This window comes from Sceloporus occidentalis, unplaced genomic scaffold (genome assembly GCF_023333645.1).
Source record: "Sceloporus occidentalis isolate IW3139 unplaced genomic scaffold, rSceOcc1.0.p SCAF_27, whole genome shotgun sequence".
Classification (NCBI taxonomy): Eukaryota; Metazoa; Chordata; class Lepidosauria; order Squamata; family Phrynosomatidae; genus Sceloporus; species Sceloporus occidentalis.
The window spans coordinates 9403156-9429922 of record NW_028317007.1 but is presented as its reverse complement, the minus strand read 5'-3'; the positions used below and the strand labels follow the sequence as shown (position 1 = coordinate 9429922).

Here is a 26767-nt window from a genome sequence, read left to right as displayed (position 1 = left end):
TAAAACTTTTTTTCCCTATAAGGTAGTCTTTTTCTTTTTTTCCTAAATAAATATTCAAATTTTGGGGGGTCGTCTTATAATTGAGCAAATATGATAATAATTTAGTGTTTTGAGTTCCTCAGAGATTTAAGAGATCAGAGCAGTTTTCTTATTGTGTGATATAGATAATTACCGTTTCCCCCTTTTCTCCTTATTTTCTTTTTATGGTTGTTTTATCTTTATTTTGAATGTTGTGGTTTTATTATTAATAATGTAGCACTAAGATTAAATTTAGAATTTTCAGTAAACATTTTTTATCTAAATCTACATCATGGTCTGTGATGTTTCTGTGAACTAGAGCATGCATATTAATTTCTATGACTAATGACCAGTGGGAACAACTTAAAGTAATTTCATATATTCCATAGCAAACGGTGGGGGGATGGATTTTTGATTAATTGAACATTTTTGTTTTTAACATTTTCTAGCACATTTGCATCATTGATTCTTAGACAAAACAGGCAACGTGTGTTTGCAATTTTATATATACACTCACTGGCCACTTTATTATACACCTTCTGGCACCAACAACCATGTCCTTTCTCCCAAATTCCAAAGCTCGGTTCGAACTTCAGCAAGTTGTCTTGATCAAGTCTACATGCCTAAATGCATTGAGTTGCTGTCGTGCGATTGTCTGATTAGCTATTTGTGTTAACAATCAATTGAACAGGCATACCTAATAAAGTGGCCAGTGAGTGTGTCACACATACACAGTATGTATACATTTTTTTTTTAATCATTTTGTGAAATCCTGTTTTATATGAAACATCTAACAGTAGAAAAAAATGCACAAATGCAGTAGGTGCTGATTTTAATATTCAGCTAACACATCATTAACCCCTTAAGGACCAGGCTCATTTTTCGTTTTGTACCCTGTGGGACCGAGGCTGTTTTAATACTTTTGTGGTGCTTGTGTTCAGTTCAGTAATTTTCTCCTCACCCATTTAGTGTACCCACATAAGTTATATATTGTTTTTTTCAGGACAAGATGGGCTTGACCATTATTTTGATCGTATCATCTTATTTACTATAAAAAAATAAAAAAAACATGGTGAAAAATTGAAAAAAAACCACATTTTATGACTTTTATTTGAAAAATCTTTTACTCACCTAAAAAAGCAAGTAAAAAAACTAGCTAAATAGATTCTACTACTTGTCCTGAGTTTAGAAATACCCAATGTTTTTATGTTTTTTTGCTGTTTTTTGTAAGTTATAGGGCAATAAGTACAAGCAGCGTTTTATGATTTCCAAATCTTTTTTAACAAATTTCCATGCACCAATTATACAACTACACTTTGTCAAACTTTGTAATAGTACTTTAGTTATAGATATACAGGTCCTGGTATATGCCACTGTCAAACAACACCCCAATGTGTGTTCAGGAACATCTCCTGAGTGCAGTGATACCCGACATGCATGGATTTGTCGTGTTGTTTGAGATTTAAAATGCCACATTTGGGAAGTGCGCTTTTTTTGTCCATTTTGGAAAGTCTGTACCTATGCCCTATCTCAGCTCAGCCACTCCAATTTACCCCATCAGCCATTTTTTTTTTATATTAGACACCCCTTGGGTATTTGAAGTGCTTTTATTTTAACTCTGTTGAGATTTTAGAAATTTTTTCACTTGCTCAAAATAATAAACTTTTTTATTTTATTTTTGTAATACTTTTTTTTTTTTTTTTTTTATATATTTTTTACACATTTTGCTGGTACTGGATGGTTCATCTAGTGACATCACTGCAGAATTATTTTTAAATGTTAGCACTTTTAATTTTTTCCATATTTTTTTTTTTATATTTTACTAATCACATTGTGATTAGAAAGCTGGGCTCCATTGACTTGGATGGTTGAATGCAATACCTGTATTCAACCTGCAAGTGGAGCCAGAGTTCTCTAGACCATCTAACGAACTTTAAAAACTTGTTTGTTTCTTTTACAGGGCGGCCGCCATCTTGCTGATGGCGAAGAACACCGGCAGCTGCGGCTGTGACCGCTCTCCGGAGCGGTCACAGCCCACCCAGAGGTAAGTGTTTGGTGTCGCTGGATGCCTCCTGATCGAGGCATTCCAGTGACACCATTTAAGTTTAGGAGGCGATCGTTGATCGCCTCCTAAACGCTTTTAAAACGGGCGGCTGTTGTATGGCGGCTGTTGACGCCTCGGGGAGGGGCCAGACATGGCCCCCGATGCCAATCTCGGCCTTGCTGAATGCCTCGACATCGAGGCATTACAGTAACGCCGTTTAAGCGAAGAAAGTGATCGTTGATCACTTTCTAAGCTTATTTTACTTTTTGACGGTTCAGGACCGTCAAAGGTCATTTAGTGACCTTCATGTCATGACGGTCCTGAACCGGCAAAGGTCGCGAAGGGGTTAATAAAGTAAACCTTGGAGGTTAAGGGAGGGGATATTATTCTGGGACCGAAACAGGTATCACAGTCAATTAGTGCAGGGACCGACAAGTTTGGTTGGGATTTAGGAGCCAGCCAAATAAAGTAGGAGCCACTTTTTTCACAATAATAATTAAGACGCTGTCACACCTCATCGAGCAAGTCCCCTAAACTAGTGTTCTGGAGCCGGGTCAGCAAGGTAGTCGAAGATCCAAGATGGCGGGCATGAGCCTCCTGGATGATTGATGGATGCCTAGCAGACACTGTAGCCACATGATGGGGCATACTCAGATTGCCGCATGTTGCTATTGACATAAACGTTGCTGTGACAATGCTGTAGCAATGTAGCAGCCTTTTCAAGGGCAAAGGGCACTGCCCTTGTCATACCTTCTGCTTGGACCTCAACTACGATCCACAGCCACCAGCCCAGACCTCTGCATTCACCCGAGGTTACCTCTGTTTTTGCCCATTTGTACAGCGCTACTGGGATTTTGTTATTTGCCCTCATGCATCCACTCACTGTCCTTTAAGTTGTCCCTGTTTACAACTATTTGGGTTAATATTTACATTTGCACGGGTGCATATAAACATACTTACACACACACACACATTCTAATACACACACACACACAGTAACATACTTACACGTACTAATACATGCTCACACACACTTATATTCATATTCACATACACACATACTAACCGAGTAAGAGGTGTGGTCCTGAATGGCATGTATTTAGGACCCAGAGTGTTACGGTTCCTATGCTTTCTTCTGTGTTTTTTGGGTCCCTGGGGTGGCGTATCCGGAATAGCAGGGTGGGCCGGTTCTCAGTCCCACTAACAGCGTGTCTGAGTACTGAAAAGTCCAGCCAATATTTTCCAAGGACTGTGACTCAGCTATCTGGTACATTGATTGGGGCCACCAGTGGCCTATTAAGGGTTACAAAGAGCAGGCTAAGCCTAGAGCCTGGAGGAGGCATTTGGGAGCAGAGTAGGGAAAAAGAGTAAGTTGGTAAACAGACAAGCTGCCCAAGGGTAGTAAGCACAACTACAGAGTGTAGTAAGTGCTGAGAAGAGCAAGGATTTGTTTTTGTTTATTTTTTTATGTAACCCTGCCAAGAAGTGTGCAAATAAAACAGGCCACTGCTTGTTCATCCAGGTGTGGTCCTTCTCACACTAAAAAACTGTGTAGTTATATCAAAATCCCAGACACCATGTGTCATTTAACACACACAGTAACAATAACAGGAAATATTTAAAACTATTCCAAGCTAACACAATAGCTGCTTCCCTTGCTTGTCATCTGGTGATCATCTTGGACCCCAATGATTTTGCGTTAGGTCTACAAGAATTTAGCTTCACTTGGAAGTAACTTGTGGAATCGCCACATGGAATCTACTGATTTTTGTTGAACGCTACCTGGGATACATAGGTTCATTTACAGATTACAGAAAATATACACTGTAGTCAATGACCCATGGAACATATCAGTTTATTTTTTTATTGTATTAACATAAAAAAAAATGAAAACTGAAGATCGCTCTGTTATGCTCATATTAATGAATTTCCTTTGTCATTACTAATTAATATGTAAAATGAAATGCTCTTAGTTCCTTCTGTTAGACTGCAAGTGGAAAATTGATCAGATTAGATATTTTAACCACAAAAAAAAACAAAAAAAAAACAAAAAAAAACCAGCAGAGGAGGCGCAAGAAAAAGATTTCTTAAAAAAACTAAGTGGAACTGTTAACCTACTCTCTATACCTCCTTGTGAGATTATAGAGCCAGAGGTGAGAGAGAGAGAGAGAGAATCTTCAGGTCTGTGAGTATGGAAATCTTTTTCTAATAGCTATCCCATTCTAAAACCTTTTCTCTTTCCGTTTATTAAATATTAAACATTATAAATATATTTAATCACTTTAATAACCTGACTGTAATGTAACGCTGCATGTAGGGACCATCTGGTGTAACCGATCACTCACAACCAATTTGCAGTTAAAAATACCCCAGGTTTTTCAAAGGCTTTTGTATCTATATCTATATATTTATACGTAGATGTTATTTTTTTAGTGTCCAGAACTTATATCAAGTGGCACGTGGAAAAATAAAATGAATCCTGTTAATTTACTCCCATGTAGATATTCTCAAACTGATGTGATTTTGTGATCCATACAAATAATTGAATGTACTGTAATTAGTGTAGTAATACCACACACACACACATTATATATATTATATACAGAGCCGGCTTTAAGTGTTCTGGTGCCCTGTGCGGACTACTCCTCTGGCGCCCCCCCATCCCACCAAAAAGAAAGGGAAAAAATCTCCCCCCCTGCCCCTTCTCACTGCCTTCCCCCCCCTGCCACTTCTCATTGCCCCCTCCTGCCCCTTCTCACTGCCTTCCCCCCGCCCCTTCTCACTGCCTCCCTCCCGCCCCTTCTCACTGCCTCCCTCCCGCCCCTTCTCACTGCCTCCCCCCCGCCCCTTCTCACTGCCTCCCCCCGCCCCTTCTCACTGCCTCCTCCCCCCGCCCCTTCTCACTGCTTCCCCCCCCGCCCCTTCTCACTGCCTCCCCCCCCCCCGCCCCTTCTCACTGCCTCCCCCCCGCCCCTTCTCACTGCCTCCCCCCCGCCCCTTCTCACTGCATCTACCCCCTATCCTTACTTACCTTGTTGCCGGAGTCCTGCAGTGGGAACGGGAGGCGTCTGTCTTCCCGCTCTGCTGCGGTGCGCGCTTCACAGCTGAGCGCCCGAATAATTCCGGCGCTCAGCATGAAACACCGGCAACGCGACGGAGTCACGGAGAGTGAGGGCCGTCGAGCTCAGCGCCCCTGCCCGAGACTTAAATGAAAACACCGTTTTTTTTTGTTTAACTTTATTTAACATCCTCTATGTTTAATAAAGTTAAAAAAAACTTTATTTAACATGGAGGATGTTAAATAAAGTTACAAAAAAAACCAAAACTATGTTTTAATTTAAGTCCCGGACGGCGCCCCTGTTGCCATGGCGCCTATATATATATATATATACACACACACACACACACACACATATACACACACATATTCATACATCTACACACATCTCAAAGTAAAAAAAAAAAAAAAGTTTCGAAACAATATTTTACCACACAACAAGGCAGGGATTTTAAGAACAATGCTTAATAAATAGATTTAACCCTTTATATGAAAACATTGCAAAAATATTCAATGTCTTTGGTATTAAATTACTAACGTTTGGACCTGTGGTAGCATGAAACAGCATTAATTGTCACTGTCTTAAACTGCACAATTGATTGAACTCATTAAAGGGTAAAATTCTTATTTGGCACTTGCATATTAGGTATATATTACCCACACACACACATTGATTTGGTATGGAAAAAAAAACCATTTATGTTGTGTGCTTTATGTCCATTTATAAAACAACTAGCTAATGCACATTACAAGCTCCAATTCCCCCCCCCCCTTAAATGTGATATGCTGTAGCCTATTGAGTACTCTTGATGATGCCTTAATGACATAACAAGGGTCCTTTAAAATAATATTTTTTTATAAAATGCCCTGTACTTTTTGCACATGAACTTCACAACGTTTTAACTTTTCTACCCAAATAGGGACCGCTGACTTTCCCATCCACTTTCATATAAATATCCAATGGAATCTGCATGCAGCGGTTCCATGCCTGTTCTTCCCTCCTGCTGTCATAGAAACGCATTCCCCTGCATGCTGTGAGGCCGTGATGTCAGTATCACATGCATAGACAATGAGTAATAGAAAAAATGACTAATCAAATATCTCTGAAAGAACCACAGTGGGATAACTTGCCAAACCATCTGGGCTACTTCTCCAGGGTTGGTTAGGTAGTTTCCTACACACTAAAGTGTCTCGAACTAAAGAAATATTATTGCTCTTTAAAAAGTTCAGTTTTATAGTGTTTGTGGTTTTTTCCCCTTTAAGATTATGGGTGTTAAATTTAACAGATACACAAGGTGGGACACCAACAGACATTTTACTTTTCTGTCACTTTAGACGTTAAGATGGACATTAAAAGCTGCTGGGCCACATTGAGGGCCTCTTAAAGTAGCTCCAAATAACTTCTGCATCATATAGAGAGAAGTAAAAGAAATCCACTTGTCATTTTTTTCTCCTTAATGCTTCCAGTCACTTATAAAGTGTGTTTCAAATTTTAGTCAAATCACTACAGTTTCTAGAAAGAGTCCTGTCATTCTTCTAAAGCCCTCCTCTATATATTATATCACAACAGTCTGACTGCCTACAGCCACCTACCATTTAATTCTCAGTGAAACAGTAAAGCTCTTACACATATTCCAAATAGAGCAAAGTACACCTATGATTTCATTAACCTGGTTACAAAAATGTTACAAACAAATAAGGGGCAGATATGGGTACACACTAACCAGCTCAGGACCGAAGGGGTTAACATGTGCCTGCATCCTCCGCCATAAGCAGACTTAAGTGGTTACAAACATGGAGGCAGGTGGGGGCATCGGCAGAGGTGGCAGGCACAAGTTAACCCATTCAGTTTCACCCCAGTAAGGGGTTAATGTGTGCCTGCAGTCCCTGTTCTTCACAGACTGACAGTAGAAACAGCATGAAGGCAGATGGGGGCATTTACAGAGGCTGTAGGCACATATGAACTCATTCAGTGCCATCCAACACTGGAAAGGTTAATGTATGCCCACAGTGTCTGCTAAGTGCCTCCAAGATTAGATTGTGGGTAATCTGTCTGACCTGCTTCTGCTTATGACAGCACTAAATAAGCTGACAGCGGGGAGTGCGCCCCTCCTTCTACAACTCACTGCTGTGAAAAGCAGAAGAAGCGGGGTCAGAAAAATTCCCCCCAGTGTGATCTTGGAGCCACTTGGGGAACATCACAAACTAGTTAGAAACCGTAAGAAGGTGGTGGGCAGAGGCTGCGGCACACATTAATCATTGCCGACTCCACACTGAAGGGGTTAATATGTGCCCGCAGCCCCTGCTAAACACTTTACACAGTATGGAGGCGTGTGGAGGAAATGGCAGAGGTACTCTACCTCTATGATGCCTTTGTGAATGCGCACAGCACTTTCCCCTATGAACTACAAGCCCTTGGGCAGGCTGAGCAGTGAAGACTGATAGTATTAAAAAGCCCCGCAGAAATGTTTTCAAGAACATAATACAGCAAAATAGTATGTTCATTAAAAAAAAAAAAAAAGATTACGTTTAAGATACATAACTTTATACTACATATAAAAATCTGGGGCAGTTGGGGGAAAAAACCTATTCATCTGGATCACCTTTAAAACATCACTAAAATTTACTAGCGCACTAAGTCAAATCACATGCCTGTTGAAATCTAATTCTCAGGAAACGTCAGTGAAAAGGCTCAGGATGCTATGTCATGGCATGCTAATGGTGACACAACCAGAAGCATAAAGCAAGTGTATAATGACATATAGCATTGCAACACTGATCAATGTTTTATTGGTGTTCTACAATCTTGTAGTACAAGCTAAGCTCAGAAAAGAGAAGCAGACATTTAGTTTTGCGTAGATTAATATTCACACTTTATTTATGTACCATGTTTTCACCCTGCATTCCCTCAAGATTGTAAACTTGCGAGCAGGGTTCTCTCCACCTAATGTATCGGTTTGTCTTAGTCTGTTAATTCTAGTCTTGTCAGACCCCTTGAATGTATGTACCGTCTGAAGCGCTGTGTAAATTGTTGGTGCTATATAAATAAAATATAATAATAATCACTAAACAATTCTCTTAAACACTGGTATGCTCCATATTGGAATGTCATTTTGAAATAATTCTAAATGGACCAACATTCTTCCGACTCACATATCAGTCTGATTTGCTTTAAACTAGGACACATTACATGTGAACTCATGTTACTGTTAATCTTGTAATTTCCCCCTCACTGAAAAAGCGATACAAAACATACTGGCACCCTATAAATAAAAAGTGTGTAGGAAGAACTAGACACAAAAACAAGATGACAATCAGGACATTCTTATCGTTAAGCAGGGAATAAAAATGTGTAGGTGGGGCTCAGAGAGACAATAATACTGTGAGATTTTTTTCTCATTTTAGGGGAAATCTCACTAGAAAACCAGTGCTGGGATCTACGCCAATGTAACATTTTAAATTGTCTGCAAGTTAGCTAAATATTTTGTTTCCTGAAATATTTCTAAAATGTGTTATCTCTAACACCTTGTACTGTCCTTGCAGAGATGCTATTCTGCCTTGGCAGTGAATACCTTGAGCCTTGATTGTAACTAAATATTGCTATCAGCACAAAATATCTTATTAAAAGGAGGATCCCGTTTAAGGGTAGACTGCAGGTATATATAGCAACTCAGCATTCTATGATGTTCGTTAGTTGTAGATGGTGGAATTTGTGGCCCAGCAGAAACATTTGAGTTCAATCATTCATAGTGTTCTGGAATAGTCATTTTGCCCCTTTAATTACATTTTGTTGTGCTTGAATCAGCCAGCTAGTGGCAGGAAAGCTCTCTCTGTACTTTATGTACATGTGTGGGGATCACATAACACCAGGGACCTTATTATACAGACTGAACTCTGGAGCCGACTGGTGGTGAGTAAAGGTGGTGGGTAAAGCACACACGCACAGTGGCAAGCAAGAGATGTGTTCCACTCAACACGTATTCTCGAAGCCAAGGAGCAAGGGCCAGAGGAATAGGGCAAATGCATAGTTTATCATATTGCTCTGTACCACTCATGTTGAAGGCAATAGGTTGTGTTATTTTTTTATTGATTTTTTTTAATGTTCCATTAACATTTTTCTAATTGTTTTGTGCAGTATAACTATATGTAGTTTGTGGAGACACATTGTTTTGGATTGTTAAAGTGTTGGAATCAAGTCTCTGGTCACTACAGTAGGTTGCGGTAGTAACGTAAGCAGGGTGTAGGTCTAACTCTTACAAGTACATTTCAACATACGTGTAAACAGGAATGCAATTTGTTCTGAGAGATTAGGAACTCCAACCATTATCTCTGCTACAGAAGAGAGAAGTGCAACAGACAAAATATAAAACCTAAAAACTATACTATATGGTAAATCGACAAAAGCTTTATTAACACAAACCAATTACTTTAAGTAACAAATCTTATATGGCTATAAAAACAGGTTTCATACACATGAATATTATTATTATTTACACAAGCCTACAAAAAGATTTTCTTACTGGCTGATCCCGTCACATCAAGCTCCCTCTGCCATTACTAATCATACCCCAACAATGGAATCTGTGTCTGCAAATAGTTCTTCTGCATGAGACTGACCCCGTAGACTAAGTAGATATACTGATTCCATTATTTACATTGAGTTTTACAGACTATGAAGCTCTAACGCAATTTTATTATTAACATTAAGTAGCGGCAAACCCCTATCAACTGGATCAAGCTTTTCTCGTGGTTCTCTGCATGCTCTACATGTTTATTGCCACTACCCAATTTATAATTGTGTTTTTCCAATTCCTTCTAGGAGATGGACTACTCTTTTTTCACTATTCTGCCAAACAACTACAGCAACCAGACATGTGACTTGTATGTCCACCGCAGTAAAGCAAGGATACTAATGCCACTATTCTACAGCTGTGTTTTCTTGATTGGGTTAATTGGAAATGTCATTGCTTTGCTAGTGATTTATCAAAACAGAAAAAAACTGAACTCTACCACTCTTTACTCAACGCATCTTGTTATTTCAGATTTATTCTTTGTTTTCTCTCTGCCAACAAGAATCGCGTACTATGCTCTGGGATTTCACTGGCTATTCGGGGAGGTTTTTTGTCGAATCACGTCCCTTATTTTTTATGTCAATACCTATGCCAGTGTAAACTTCATGACATGCTTGAGCGTTGACAGATTCTTCGCTGTCGTGCATCCCTATCGATATAACAAAATCAGAAGAGCTAACTGTGCAAAGCTCATTTGTATTTTAGTCTGGCTGATTGTCTTTTTTCAAACCCTTCCATTACTTTTACAACCGATGTCGAAAAAAGAGCTGGATGAAAAGATCACATGTATGGAATATCCAAACTTTGAGACAATACCAAATCTGCCATTACTGCTTCTCGGAGCATGTTTTATCGGTTATTTAATACCTCTAGTAACGATATTGGTTTGCTATTCCCAAATAAGCAAAAACCTCTATCAATCGGCAAAGAAAAATCCATTAATGGAAAAATCTGGTACAAACAAAAAAGCTATCAACACCATAATTTTAGTCATTGTCGTGTTTTTGTTTTGCTTCACTCCTTATCACATTGCCATTATACAGCATATGTTTAAGAAGCTCACTTATACACCAGACTGCAAGGAGCAGCAGTACTTTCAATTCTCCCTCCACATTACCGTGTGTCTAATGAACATGAACTGCGGTTTGGATCCCTTCATCTACTTCTTTGCATGTAAGGGGTACAAGAGAAAAGTGCTAAGGATCCTGAGACAACAAGTTAGTATATCCTCCTCAAGTGCCACTCGGCCAGCTGCTGAGGAAAGTTCCCGTGACATTGTGCCATGCCAATCAATAGTTCAACCCAACACCGTGCATTTAACAGACCACGCTAATACTCTGTAACAAAACTCATACGCCGTACTTGAAAAGACATCTATGGAAAACAAGAAAGCAAATTGTGCATTTAGATACTGTGAATTTAAAACACCGTTGCGTTCATGGATTTTACAGCTTGCAGTAAGCATGATGATTTCCCAAACATACAGGGGTTTTTAGGCATAATACAATAAATATTTGTTCTTGGACCAACAGCAGAAGCTGCACCCTCCACACACAAAAAAAAAAGAACACATTTTGGGTACACTCCAACATGTTGGAGCAAAGGATTATCCCGAAACATGAAGGGTTTCTGAATGAAAAAATGCTAAAAGGTTGGGATCCCATGTTCTCGTGTCCACCAGGCCAACTTTGGAACAAATTTAATGACTTTAAGTGGATAATACTGTGATCATTACCAGGACTAAACATCTGGATAATGGAGGCATATCTCTTCCTCACTTGAAAACAAAGGTTTTGTAAATATATATATACTAATGATTTTAAATACTGAATACATGCGGGAAAGGTATGGAGAGAATTGTTTTATACACAAATATCTATTCCTTAAGGAAACTAATGTATAACTAAGAATAGTATTTTAATGTTCAGTAGCCATAATGCAGATTATCATTGGAGGTCCCCAATTTGATACCTTATTATTAATTTTGTATTATATTTTTTAATAGTGAGTGTTTAATCTTTATGATATGCCTGCAGTTTTAGATGAAAAAAATGCTAAAGTTCTCATGTTGGTTACTCCACTGATCCCTTTTGTAATTGGACATATAATAATAGACATATTATGAAGTCCAGAGCTTCCAAAGAAGCAAAAGGTGAAGCCTGGTTGATTTTTGAGCTCACACAATAAGGGCCTTTTCACTGTATACCAATTTTGGAAGCTTCTGCTAAATGTTCATATTCCAGATTTTGTAGTAATACCGTGAAGCTTTGTAAATACTACCTATTTAGAATACCATTATAACTCAGTACAACTGAAATAAAGAATAAAAACGTTTTTCATGACTGATCACATTAACCTAAATTCAAGGAATGAAGACACGTAATCATGAAAGTATGTATTCCATTGCAGTTCAGATACAACACAGTATCATTTTAGCTTGTTTAACATCAATAACAGTTCTATACTGTTCATGGTGTAATTTAGGGGATTTTGAGATTATTTGGAAAGTCCAAGTCCAAAAAATGTTTCTTCTTGTGTCTATATATAGTCTAGAAACTCGCATTCTTTGAAGCCAGCGACAGCATAATTCTACTGCACTGAGTAGTAAACGCTAGTGTTGGTCTGTCTGTGAGGACACCTATACGCATGCTTACATGTACTACCACCATGTATGTGATGTACTTACAGTTTTATTGTTCCTTTCTAGAACATTTGATAATTTGTGGGACTGTTATTTTGCCCTTTTTAACACACATGTATATATAGTACTGTGGAAAAGTTTTAGGCAGGTGTAAAAAAAAAAAAAAAAAGAAATGCTGTAACGGAAGGATGCTTTCAAAAATAGATAGTTTATTTTTTATTATTTAGCAAAATGCAAAGTGAGTGAACGGAAAAAAAAACTATGTCGAATCAATATTTAGTGTGACCACCCTTTGTGTTAAAAACAGAATCGATTCTTCATGGTACACTTGCACACCTTTTTTAGGCTATTTGGTACGTTGTTTCAAATATTTTGGAGAACCAGAATTCTTGTGTGGACTCTTTGCTGCTCTTTTACGTTGATCATAGTTCTTTATGACTTGGCTGTATGCAGTGGTGACTCTAGAAACAATATATAGGGGGGGCACACAAGATACCACAGTCAAACTGGGGGGGCATTAATAATTTCCACCATTAAATCATACCACTGAAAAAACACACACACACACATATATATATATATATATATATATATATATATATATTGCCAAAAGTAATGTGCTATGGAATGATACTTTTGTTATTGGACAATACAATACTTGATCATTCAACATGGGAAGCCTGAAGCTTAGTACGACTAATCCTTGAAATCCTTTAAACAACACAATACCTTAACTTTTCCACTAAATAAATATTAGACCCTGCTGCCGATAGCAGGTATAGATCAACACATTAACACACAAACCCAGCTTTGCATGTATAGATCAACTGAAATTCACTTGTGATCTCAGCACTGAAGGTATATATCAAATAAACAGAATCAGACATACAAATCCTGTATTTGCAGGTATACAATAATATATGAAATGTAGCATTGCAGGTATAGATCAAATCAATACATGGAAACAGCATTGCAGGTATTAATCAACTGAACAAGACAAGACAAACCCTGTATTTGCAGGTATACATAAATAATGTATGGAAACATAGCATAGCAGATATGGATCTACAGAAGAACACACAAACCAAGCTTTGCAGGTACAGATCAATTGGAATTCACATAAAAACACGGCATTAAAGGTATATTTAAAACCCCCTAAATTACACGGATAGATCACAGGTTGCACACCCCAACCACGCTGCCCACATAGAACCTGGCCAGCACACAGATAACACACATAAGATTTGCCATCTTTGTCCCATATACACCCTGCCTGTGCCATCTTGTTCCCCAAGGCTCAAACATCCTGCTAGTTCCATCTTTGCCCTTCCACAATTATACATCTATGATACACACAATCACATTAACCCATTTTTAAAAAGGGAATGTGACTTTTTATAGCTATATGATCGCTGTGGTAACATTGGCTACCACAATGATCATTTAGCTAGAATACTTAAACTTTTTTTTTTTTAAAGTTAAAGTAGTTTATGTTTAAATAATTTAATTTGGGGGTCTCTAGGCAATTTTGATCTTTTTTTATCTGCCTTTAGAGACCCCCAAATCATTTTTTTTACATTTTTATTTTTTTTAACTTAATATTTTTTATTCTTTTTTTACAACCTATATACCGTTGGAAAGGTGAGGCGATTACCTTTCCAATGGTATATGTTGGGGGTATGTATCTGCTTAGATGCCTGAGATACAGGCATCTAAGCAGCATGCCCCCATACCTCTTTAACTGACAATTGTCAGTTGTTAATAAAGTTGCGCGGTGACGTCATCGCGTCATTGGCCCCGGTGATGCCCTTCTGTGTGAGGGGCAGATCACCGGGGTAGGTGGTGATGGAGGTCCACAGACCTCCATCAAGGTAAGATAGTGCTAGTGACGGCATGGTGCCGTCGTTAGCACCTGACTGGGACTGCTAGCGACGGCACCATGCCGTCGTTAGCAGTCAAGGACTGTCCTGGGTGATTGCAAATTCGGCGGGAGGGCAACAGGGGGGGCAAGGAATAACCTAGGGGGGGCAATTGCCCCCCCTTGCCCCCCTGTAGCGACGCCACTGGCTGTATGATTGTGGTTGTAGTCATGCTGCAGAATTTGGGGCCAATCAGATGTCTCCCTGATGGTATTGCATTAGAGTGACTGACTTTGCATGTTGTGGAATGTTAAAAATAAACTATTAGCATGTCTATCTTTGAAAGCAGTCTTACTTCACAGCATTTTTTCCACACCTGCCTAAAACATTTGCACAGTACTATAAATATTTACTTTTTTGTTTCTTTTAAAATATTGGACTTTTTTGAAGTGAAAGTTTCATTGCCATTTACTTGTCTAGCATCCCTATCAAACCTGATGACTTTTTTTCCCTTTAATATATTTTATTTAGCTCATGTATAAAGACAATTAAAAGGGCAGTAACAAGCACATTTATTACATGCATCAGAAAGACACACATCTAAAAGAACAAGAAAAAGAGGAAACAAAACTATTGAGTCATAAAAGTTAATCCAATGCTTGTAAGCATACTGTTCACATCACAGCAGACCAACAAAAAAAAAACCCCAGCTTGACACGTTTGGCATTTACGTGCTTAATCATAAACTTATGCTATGATTAAGCTTAAATTTACTGATATGGTATGAAACTAGCGGGCCAAATGTCCGTTGCTCCCATTTGCCTGCCCGTCAAGACCGCCGGGAACTCTTGAATGTTGATTTGGTTGAACATCTGAAAAGCCAGGTTCCCTTGCCCATGCACGGTTACCGTTCTATAGTTACATTTGGGTAAATTCATTCCTCGTGCTGGAAGCACTATTGTGTATACTGTGCATACACACACTTCCAAGGCTCTCTCTCATATCTACAGTGTTTAGGCTTTAACCCTGCCCATACTCATCCATACTCATAACTAAAAACATACCATTAATCAGAAAGGGGTAGAGGCAAGCAGTCTATTCAAAACATATTGAACATTTGCATTTACCCAGAACACAAAATGGCACATACAACTAAGCCTAGAAGACATAATGACTGCAAAATATAAAAATAAAATAGTTTCATTGGGGGCATAGTGTTAGAGTATTTCATTGTGTAGTAATGGCGGAAACAAACCCCCTTAACAGAGGTATGTTAATAGAACTGTGTGATGAGCAAGTAGGCTCTGTTGACCCCCGAGAGATTATTTTAACCAGATCACGAGATATATATATATATATATATATATATATATGCACCTCATTAGTTTTGTCACAGCCTGATTTAAAGTGTTAAAAATGTTTGTTTAACATTAATACTACCTAGAAAAGAAGAAGATATCTCAGTTAGGTGTACGAGGCAGAACCACAACAAAATACTCCACAAGATGGCACTCTTTCTCTATTCAACATAATGACAAAAAAGCATCCTAACCTTAATTCTACAGACAGCATAGAGACTACAGTTTTATTAACAAAGAGATGACAAAGTGCCATCTCATGGGGTACTGGTTACACCTGCCCTTCACTTAAATCTGTGACCCAGGAGATACTGCATTACCATTATCTGAATATTTTCCATATGGGTCACTAGTGATACAATATTTGTAATTTCTAACATAATATGAGGAAAAGAGATTCATTTATAAAAATAAAAGTAGCTTGGAGGTTAAGAAAGACTGTGTGGCTGGACATTATACACTGTCGCTGTGTGACTGGACATTTATTTACTGAGAAGCACTTACGGCCTTGAAGCAAATAAGGAGTTAAAAAGTTTGATGCAAATCACATGGATTATTCCCTCATATAACTATAAACACTGTTATCTTGCTGTTAAGAGAATACAGTAGGAACTGTGGCATTGAAACATAGAATTTTAGACCATAACCTCTTGTTCTACCACTGCTTCTTTTAATTAAGCTTGCCTCCTGTACTTTGGTTAATCTCTAAGTATTTGAATGTTTCTATTGCATCCCCCCCTTCTCTTCCTTTCTCCAACCTTTTGTGTTGATATCGCTCCAAATTCAAGGGGCAGGTTTACCTGATCAGCAGACTTGGGATCTGGCGTACAAGCCACATGCGATACAAAACAAAGATGCAGAGAAAATGATCCATCACTGCAGGGAACAAGACCGCCAAACTGAACACAGTCTATGCAACACCACCAAAATCCATATCAAAAGGACTTTATTAGGTACCGCCAAACATGGTGGCACAATCAGCAGGGAGTAGTAAAATTGTCTAATGCGTTTTGAGCCTCGTGGCTCTTAAAAAATACCTTTAAGTCACCAGAATTAATGATCCCTCTCTTCCGTTGTTACTGACAGTACAGTGCCACCAATGCTATATTCTAGTCCCCATTAGCGACAAGTACTTCTTCTGAATATACACCATTAACTACAACCTTATGCCACCTCCTCATTCAACCACTGCCTTATCCATTCAACTTCTCTGGCATCCAAACCCAAAGATGTAATTTATTTAGAAGTTTTCTACCACAGTGTCGAATGTCTTACTACAATCTTTATAGACTATATCACCAGCCCCTCCCTGGCCTATTATTATTTAGTTGCCCAGTCAAAAAAATAAACCCGTGCGGTTTCTGATCATGAAAACCATTCATTTCTAGATATTTAATAATCCTATCCTTTAGCATGGCTTCCATTAATTTGCCAACTACTGACGTGAGGCTTACTGGTTTATAGTTGGCAGAGTCTTCCCTACTACCTTTTTTGTGCAGTAGTACTACAGATACCAACTTTCAGTCTTCTGGAACTACTCCCATCATTAGTGACTGGTTAAAAGACACGTCAAAGCTCTTAACCTTGGGTGTATCCCAGCGGGTCCCACTGATTTGTCTGTTTTTACTGGGGAGAGTTCAAGCAGAACTTCTTCCTCTGTAAACATAGCTGTGTCACGTGTCACCCTATTTCTCATGGCTAACAAGGCTCCCTCATCATCTTCTTCCTCTGCAGCAGTTGGCTTTCTCTTTATCCTCATTTATATAATTTCCTTCATTTGTCTTTAGTTTAATTATTCCTGGTTTATAGAAAACAAAGATTAGAGTAGGTGAGCTGTGAACCAATACAGAAATACATTTAGAACGTGTATTGGACCACCTGCATCTGATGAAGCGGAACGAATAGGCGAAACGCGTAGTGCTATCCTTCCCCTTTCGAACGTCCGGAGACCCTGTATGCGTGAGACGTCACACACAAGAATCCGGGAAAGTGACCAGTGTACCATAGAAAGAAGGACGGAGGCCGATTAATCGCCCGAGTATTACATCTTCTTCTTTCGGGACTTTGCCTGCTGTCTATGGCTGTTTTGTAAGCATATTCACATTGTACTTGTATGTCGATATTAAATCGCTCTATGAATATTTATCTATTATACACCCGTGATTGAGTTTTACTCTCTGTTTGAGATACATATATATAGCACTTTCTTAGTGCTCTTTTTAAGTGTGAGTTTAATATCACACCACCCATTCTATCATTTCCTGTGCATTTATAGGTTGCGCTATGTGTTATTTCTCTTTTTTTCATATATATGAGCTAGAGCTATTCCATCAGGAAAGAGAAGAAGTCTGATATTCATTATCAGTATACATTTTTTACATTTTTGAACCACAGGGTGGTCCAATACACATTCTAAATGTATTTCGATATTGGTTCACAGCTCACCTACTCTAATTTTTGTTTGATATTCTTCAATTCTGGGTGTTTTTAAGGGAGACCACCTTGAGTATTTGGTTGGGAGCTCCCCTCCCTTCTTTTACGAGCACTGTATGTCATTTATATACCTTAATCTATTCCTGATTTATGTTTTCTTCTCTAACTTATGTATCTAAAAAATGTTTTGTCATCTTTTTTGGCTTAACCAGGCAATTTTCTCAGTGCGTGCTTTGGCGCATCTAATAATGCACTTTGCCTCCTTAAGGCTAGGTTTCCACTTGGTTTTTTTTTGCTAAAAACGCCCATTAAAACGCCAATAGCGCCACCTGGCGGTTTTTTTGTGAAAAAACGTTGCAGCCAGATGTTAGCTGTTCTTCAATAGGAAATCGCAGAATGCCATATCCACTTGGCGTTTTTCTGTTTGGCGTTTTTTCAGTCCTCTTTGGCGTTTTTCTGCTTTTTTGGGCTCTGTGGCAGTTTTTCAAAATCGCAGCATCTTGACACTCTGGCGTTTTTTGCAAGGAAATCTTGGCGTTTTTCTCCAATAGAAGTCTATGGGAGAGAAAAAACGCCATGAAAAAGCCATGTGGGTTTTTTTCCACAGTTACAATGCAGAGGATGGACCCAGTATCTGTGTGTCCTACGAGAAATAGGCTGGAAACAAACAGTTTCACACAAAACAAAGTTCATATTGAATTCTACACCATTTGGAACAAACATGCCATTACAAACAAACATACGCAACGCATCAACTGGATCCTGCGTGCCAAAAGCAACAGCAAACAATTTGCACCATCATTTGGGGCCAATCTTCCTAGAGGAGCAGACATTCGGAATAAAGCATGCCTTACAAACCACAGAAAAGTGACAAAAGGGTCCGCCGGGGCGTTTAAGTAGAACTCTACCAAGTAAATGACATCAGGGGGCAGATACTTGCCATTTATCCTAATCCCTTTTAGCTGGGTGAAACTTCTAACTTGTAAAGGCTGGAAAAACTGCCTAAGGTCAAAAAAAGCAATTTCCACAGAAAGGCTAAAACGCCAGAAAAAAATCCAGAAAAAACGCCAAAACGCAGGACAAAAACCCAAGTGGAAACCTAGCCTAAGCTTTATATTTGCTCCCATCTTCCTCATTTTGAGTCTGCTTATATTTCTTAAAAGCTTGCTTCTTCTCACTTAATATATTTGCTACCTCTGAGGAATACCACAGTGGCTTCCTTTTTCTTTTACTCTGGCTAACAGGTTTAATGCAATGTTCTGCTGCCTTTAGCAGAACATCTCTTAAATAGATCAAGCTTTAAAATTTTTGGAAAATCCACATTTCTAAAATCAAAACATTGTTTTTAGTGTGGTGCAATGTAACCTCTCTCCTTAAATTAAACCATGCTGATCACTGAGGCCCAAAACACACTCCTACAGTGACATTCAAAATCAAGTCTCCATTTGTAAATACTAAATCCAACACATCCTCTTTCCTTCTTGGCTCCTCTAGCAACTGCTTTAGACACAGTCCCTGTAAGGAATTTAGGATGATTCTACTCCTGTTAGGTTTTTCCAATCTACATCAGGGAGATTAAAGTCTCCCATCATGATAAACTCACCTTTCATTAACATCTTAGTTATTTATTCGAGTAGTACATTGTCAAGTTCCTCTGCTTGTCCGGGGGGTCTATACTAGAGGACTGCAATGGGAGGCGGGTCTTGCTGGTGTTGCGGGCGGGAGCCGGCGGTCAGGCACTGTACCTGCGGGTCCCAGTAATCCCGCGCAGTCCCGCAAGGCTGCCTTCTCGCTGCTCCCTTACGGTGTCTCCTCTCTTGCTTCCTGGGCGGAGCAAGAAAAGAGACGCTGTGAGGGAGCAGCTCGAGGGCAGCCTTGCGAGACTGCGCAGGAATCTGCAGTTCAGGTAAGGAGGCGGGCGTGATTGGCCACAAATGTGGCAGGAGCGGGCGGGATTGACCACAAATGTGGCGGGAGCGGGTAGGAGTGGAACACCCACATTGCGGGATTGGGCAAAAAAAATCAGCGGGAGTGGGCGGAAGCGGGATTAAAAAAGCAGTCCCGCGCAGGCCCTAGTCTATACATCACAACAATGTAAACAACCGCTTCGTTACAAAGTTCTAAAGTTACCCAAATTGCTTCCAGGTTTTCCTTATTACTTTGCATAACCAGTTGCCTTTAAGCTATTTTTTACATAAAGTGCAACCCCCACCCTTTCTGTCATCTCTATCCTTTCTATATAAAACATGTATCCTGGTATGGGAACATCCTAGTGACTTTGCTCCTCTGCTCTCCCTTACATGTACACACACACTTTTGTTGAGTAACCCCTTAAGGACAATTGACAGAAAGCAATCAACGATTACCTTCTTCTCTCAGCTGGCGTTCCTGCAATGCCTTATTACGGAGGCATCCAGCACCACAAAAAAAAATGTAGGGGGCCCGTACGATCGCTCCTAGAAGCTGTCATACTCACCATATTGAAAGGCTGAAGCTTAGCCAGTGTAGCTGAAGTGCGTCTATATAGAGGCATTCAATAACAGAAAAAAATTCAGGGGCCTGGTTTGATCGCTCCTAGGAGCATTCTAACCACCAACTGTTAGAGACATGTTGCCTCTTTTACAAGATGGCAGCACCCATTTAAAATAAGAGTTCCAAGAGGGTCTCTCAGACCCTCTTGACAACTTTGAGCTTTGAAGTACAGGTACTGTAGCCAGGTCAGTGGAGCTTATCTCACTAAACACTATGTGATCAGTGGGAATTTTTTTTTTAAAATATAGACAAATCGAAAAAGTAAAAGTAGTAACAAAAATAAATAAAAATGTGGCACCATAAGGGGAAACATCCCGTTCAAAGAAAATATGTCCAAAAAATGAATGCCAGCATTTGAAATACCCTGGGGTGTCTAGTTTTCAAAAATATATGGTTGCATTGTGTAAATTGAATTTACCCGGGTAAAATGTGAATTGAAAAAATGTGCACCTCCCAAATGTCCCCCCCACCCCAAACAACCAGGCAAACCTATGCATGAGTGGTATCACTGTACTCAGGAGATGCTGCTGAACACATATCAAGGTGACAGTGACATATACCAGGAGCTGTACATTCATACCTAAAGTAGAATGTTTTTTATATTTTATTAATAGTAAATTAGATATGATGAAAATAAGGATATCTAAAGAAAGCCCTTCTTGTCTTGAAAAAAACCCCAAAATATAATTTGTGTAGGTTCGCTAAATGAGAGAGAGAAGAAATTTACGAGCACTGCAAAAATGTTAAAACAGCCATTGTCACAAATTGTACAAACAATAAACAAAAATAGTTCTGTCATTAAAGGGTAAATCCATGCCTCATATCATGGTTTTTTTTTGGGGGGGGGGGGTAGAGGTTCTAGTGCATAGCTGACCAGAACAAGTGGATAAATCTGTGCTTTTCAGACATGTGGTGGACGGGTGAAACCTGATTGCATAACTTAAACTTGTTTATAGCATTCAAACCTTCCTTACAGAAATATGAGTTGAGAGAAAAACCTACATACAGTTTATGGATGCTTGTATTCTATACCTGTAATGTTTCTGTTGGTAAATGCAGGTAAGGAATCCAGTATGCAGGAAAGGTAGCAACAGGAACAATTCGGACAGAGTCCAAAGAATAGTTGAGCAAGCCGGGTCAGGAATGGAGAAGGTAACGTAGTCAGGAGTAAGGCAATGGTTCAGCAACAGGAGGATCCTCAGACAAGCCGGGTCAGGAGTGGAGATATCAGAGTAGCCAGGAACAAACCAAATCAGGAGTAAACGCAACATGCAGCAGGGAACAGCTCAGCTGGGAACAACAACCGAGCACTGAATGAGTGTCAGTGCTCAGGTTTTAAACTTGCCGCCTCTCCAAGCCCCGCCCCCAGCTGATGACGTGGAGCTGTGCGTGCAGCGTGATCTCCACTGAGGCATAGAGAGGGAGGGGGCGTGGCATGTGTGCGTGCTCCTCCTCCCTATTCTGGAGGGGCGGCATGGGGAGCAGCAGACCCCGAGTGCCCGCCGGACACGGGCACCGAAGATTGGGCACCGGGGAAGGTAAATGGCGAGTACCCGCTATCCGCGGGTACTCGGGAGAATGGCTCCGCTGCAGTTCGGAACGAGAACGTCCTGGATCGTGACAATACCATGCAAACCTAGTCACTCAGACCACAGAACCATACAACTGGAAACAATTTTATGTTCCTGTCGCAATCAAAAAATGTTTTTAATTGGCCCTGTTTTGTCCAGATAGTCATCATTTGGAACAAAGTGAAAAGCATTTGGTAGTGATCTCAAACAGTAACAGAGATTTCCTTTTATCCCTCTGTAATCCACAATACAAGGCAGGTAAACTATCTCACAATGAGAATTAATTCTCATTTTCAAACATTTATAAATCTGTGTTTGGGGGGAAAAACCAACACAATATATAGAGAGAAGATGGGATTTGTTATAGTTCCAAACTCTTAATGTAACCAAGCAAACCATGTAACAGCACTATAAACTACAATGTATGACATACAACAGTGCTCGATAACCTGACGCACCCTAGGCGTGTGTCTAGGTCCAAGGATCCAGAGCTTTATAGGACAACCCAACTCAACCCATAGACGAAAATAGCCCATGTAGCACAAAACAATCTGGTATTATACCTGCAGCTTTCCCTGTTATGAAGAAGGTAGGTAAGTTTGCTTTGTGTCTGTATGTCAATATATGCATGCATGCACCGATGGCCCTGGAGGCTCTTAATCTGACACAGACATACATCACTAAAGAGTTCTGTTTTTTTAAATGACAAGACTCTGTATATAATCCAGTTTACTGTAATGATATTTTCATAAAAAATAGCTAAATCATAATAGTGGGATTAATTTTGGCACAGGGTGAGCAAAACATGGACTCATGGGGTTGGGAAAAAGCAAGATAGATACATACTAGATGTGAAGAGTCTGAAAATGTTTACACAATAACTGACTATATACATCGATCAGCCATAACATTATGACCACCTGCCTAATATTGTATAGGTCCCCTTTTCGCCATCCAAAACAGTCCTGACCCATCTAGGAATGGACTCCACTAGACCTCTAAAGGTGTGCCCACTGTAGGTGCTTTCGGCAGTGGACAGGGGTCAGTATGAGCAGCCTGACTGGACTGTGGCTACGCAGCCCCATACGCAACAAACTGTGATGCACTGTGTGTTCTGACACCTTTCTATCAGAACCAGCATCACCGCTTTTCCTTTCTTGGACCACTTTTGATAGGTACTGACCACTTCAGATCAGGAACACCCCACAAGAGATTCTCTAACCCAGTCATCTAGCCATGACAATTTGGCCCTTATCAAAGTTGGTCAGATCCTTACGCTTGCCCATTTTTCCTGCTTCTAAAACATCAACTTTGAGAAATAAATATTCCCTTTCTTCTTAATATATCCCACCCACTGACAGGTGCCATGATAAGATTATCAGTGTTATTCATCTGTCAGAGTTCATAATGTTATGGCTGATCGCAGTATTAATTAAGTAGATCATACATCTGTTTAACCCCTTTCACGACTGCAGACAATCCTGGAGCACTATAAAAATATGAATTCAAGGGGATCTCAGTCCATATCAAAGGTAAAGTACAGGGTGCTACTGACGTAACATGACGTAAATTGTAACAAAATTTGTTTCACTTATTCCACTTGTGAACAAATTATAATTGGGTTCTGCACCAGATCCTTAACCCCTTGATGACAATTGCCGGTCCGGGCACGTCACGGAAATTCATGTCGATAACGACAAATGACGTGCCAGGACCGGCACGTCATTAAACGGGTGCAGAAAGCGATCTATTTTCGCTTTCTGCACCGAAACGGCGTTGCTGTAATGCCTCGACCTCGAGGCATTCAGCAACGCCATTTTCGGCACAAAGGGGCCATCTCTGGCCCCTCCCCGGGGCGTCAACATCCGTTGACGCCCGTTTTAAAAGCGTTTAGGAGGCGATCAACGATCGCCTCCTAAACTTAAATGGTGTCTCTGGAATGCCTCGATCAGGAGGCATCCAGCGACACCAAACACTTACCTGGGGATGGACTGTGACCGCTCCGGAGAGCGGTCACAGCCGCAGCTGCCGGTGATCTTCGTCATCTGCAAGATGGCGGCGGTCCGGGAAAATTCAATAAAGAAAAACAAAGTCTAAAAAGTTCGCTAAACGGTCTCCAGACCCTCTAGGGAACTCTGGCTCCACTTGCAGGTTGAATATAGGTACTGCATTCAACCATGCAAGTCAATGGAGGTCAGCTTTCTAATCACAGTGTGATTAGAAAAAATAAATTAAAAAATAAAATAAAATTAATAATAATTAGAAAAAAAATAGTAAAAAAACAGTAAAATGTAAAAATAATTTCCCACTGATGTCACTATCAGGGGAACCTTCAAGTTGAAAAAAAATGTTAAAAAAATAAAAAAAAAGGCAAAAAAAAATAATATATATATATATAAAAAATATATTTTTGTGAGCAAGTCCTAAAATTAGCATATTAGCTTAAAACAATTCTCGCATGGAAAGAGTTAAAATACTGGCATATTAAATGCCCATGGGGTGTCTACTTTTAAAAAATTTATGATTTGATGGGGTAAATTGAATTGGCCGGGTTCAACAAGGTCCCAATTAACACGGGGGGGAAGGATGGCCACACATCTAATTTCCAATTAGAAAAATGCACACGTACCAAATGTGGCCTTTTAGTTCCCCCCAAAAATGACAAACCCATGCATGTGGGGTATCACTGTACTCAGGAGATGTTGCTGAACACATATTGGGGTGTCGTGTGACAGCGGCATATATCAGGAGCTGTAAATTCATACATAAAGTAGGTGTGTGTGGGAAAAATACACACACAAAAATACTACTGCAAACTTTGAAAAAATGCTGGTGGTAAAATGTGTGCATGCAAAGAGTTAAAATACCAGCATTTAAAATACCCTGGGGTGTCTAGTTTTCAAAAATATATGGTTTTGTTGGGCACACTGAAATGGCCCGGCTCAAAGATGTACCAAATAGGGCACGGGCAGTGGATCCCCAAATGCCAAAGTTCAACATTGAAAAATGTGCATGCCCCAAATGTGGCTCTTTTGCCCCCGAACAGCCAGGCAAAATCATTCATGTGGGGTATCACTGCGCTCAGGAGATGTTGCTGAACACATATTGGGGTGTTTTGTGATAGTGACATATACGAGAACTTTTTAATTCATACCTGAAGTAAAATGTGTGTGACAAAACAAATGGAAAAAAATGACTATCACAAAGTTTGACAAAGACTGGTGGTAGATATGGTGCATGGAAAGAGTTAAAATACTAGCATTTGAAATACCCTGGGGTGTCTAGTTTTCAAAAATATATAGCTTTATTGGGCACACTGAAATGGCCCGGCTCAAAGATGTACCAAATAGGGCATGGGCAGTGGATCCCCAAATGCCAAAGTTCAACATTGAAAAATGTGCATGCCCCAAATGTGGCCCTTTTGCCCCCAAACAGCCAGGCAAAATCATTCATGTGAGGTATCGCTGTACTCAGGAGATGTTGCTAAACACATATTGGGGTGTTTTTTGATAGTGACATATACCAGAACCTGTTTATTTATACCTAAAGTAAAATGTGTGTGAAAAAACAAATGCAAAAAAATTACTACCATAAAGTTTGACAAAGGCTGATGGTAGAATAAGTGCTTGGAAAGGGTTAAAATACCAGCATTTGGAATACCCTGGGCTGTCTAGTTTTCAAAAATATATGACTTGATGGGGTAAATTGCATTGGCCGGCTTCAAAGATACCTGAAATGGCACATGGGGGGAAGAATTACCAGATTTGGAAAAAATGGCTTTGAAATAGCAAAACGCTACCTGTACTTATTGCTCCATAACGTGCAGAAAAAAGCAAAAAAACATAAAAACATTGGGTATTTCTAAACTCAGGACAAATAGTAGAATCTATTTAGCAGGTTTTTTTATTACCTTTTATAGATGAGTAAAAGATTTTTCAACTAAAAGTTAGACACAGTCATTTTTTTCTAAATTTTTCACCATATTTTATACTTTTTTTTAATAGTAAATAATATGATACAATCAAAACAATGTCATCTAAAGAAAGCCCTTCTTGTCCTGAAAAAAACAATATCTAATGTGTGTGGGTTCAGTAAACGGGAAAGAAGAAAATTACAGCTAAACACGAGCAGCGCAGAAATGTTAAAACGGCCATTGTCACGAAGGGTACAAAAAGTAAAATCAGCCTTTGTCACGAAGGGGTTAAAGAAAATGCATTAGTACTTATGATAGTACTCTCTGAAAACATAAGCAAAGCAGAAATTTAACAATTTATGAAGGGGGTGACAGTAGCCTGCATAAATCAGTGAGGAGAGTTAAAAAAAATTATAAAAAAATAAATAAATTCAAAATTACTTATGCATAATGCCAGGTCAAATCACTAGGTTGGACCTTGATTATGCAGGATATCAAGGAGCTGAAATTTCAAGCCTTCCTGCAAACTCCCTTTTCACTAGATAAACCCCCATTGTGCGTTTGGGAAGGGAAGTTCAGCAAATCTTAGATTTCCCCTGCTGGTTCCTATATTTTGAAATATTTGTCTGACCCAGATAATTTCCATTTATATGTAGAATAACACTTTGGACCAGAATACTCCACTATCCTCTGTCTGGTGATGGGTATCATGTGAGGTATAATTCTACAATACCAGGGAATCTACCTGTTGGCTACTCCTGCAGCGTGT

At 39.5% G+C, this 26767-nt stretch overlaps 2 protein-coding genes across 2 annotated transcripts in view; one reads left to right on the top strand and one right to left on the bottom strand.

Annotated features, from left to right (window-relative positions):
* Positions 1-26767, bottom strand: part of LOC149299912 (ubiquitin-associated domain-containing protein 2-like) — a 71491-nt gene that overhangs the window by 27281 nt on the left and 17443 nt on the right. The window lies entirely within an intron of this gene.
* GPR183 (G protein-coupled receptor 183) lies at positions 9943-11034 on the top strand. The gene has a single exon (XM_089485830.1). The coding sequence runs from the start codon at positions 9943-9945 to the stop codon at positions 11032-11034; it is 1092 nt and encodes a 363-aa protein (XP_089341956.1).

Excerpts from the sequence above, each read along its gene's own strand:
- GPR183 (XM_089485830.1), top strand. The coding sequence starts at position 9,943 with ATGGACTACTCTTTTTTCACTATTCTGCCAAACAACTACAGCAACCAG.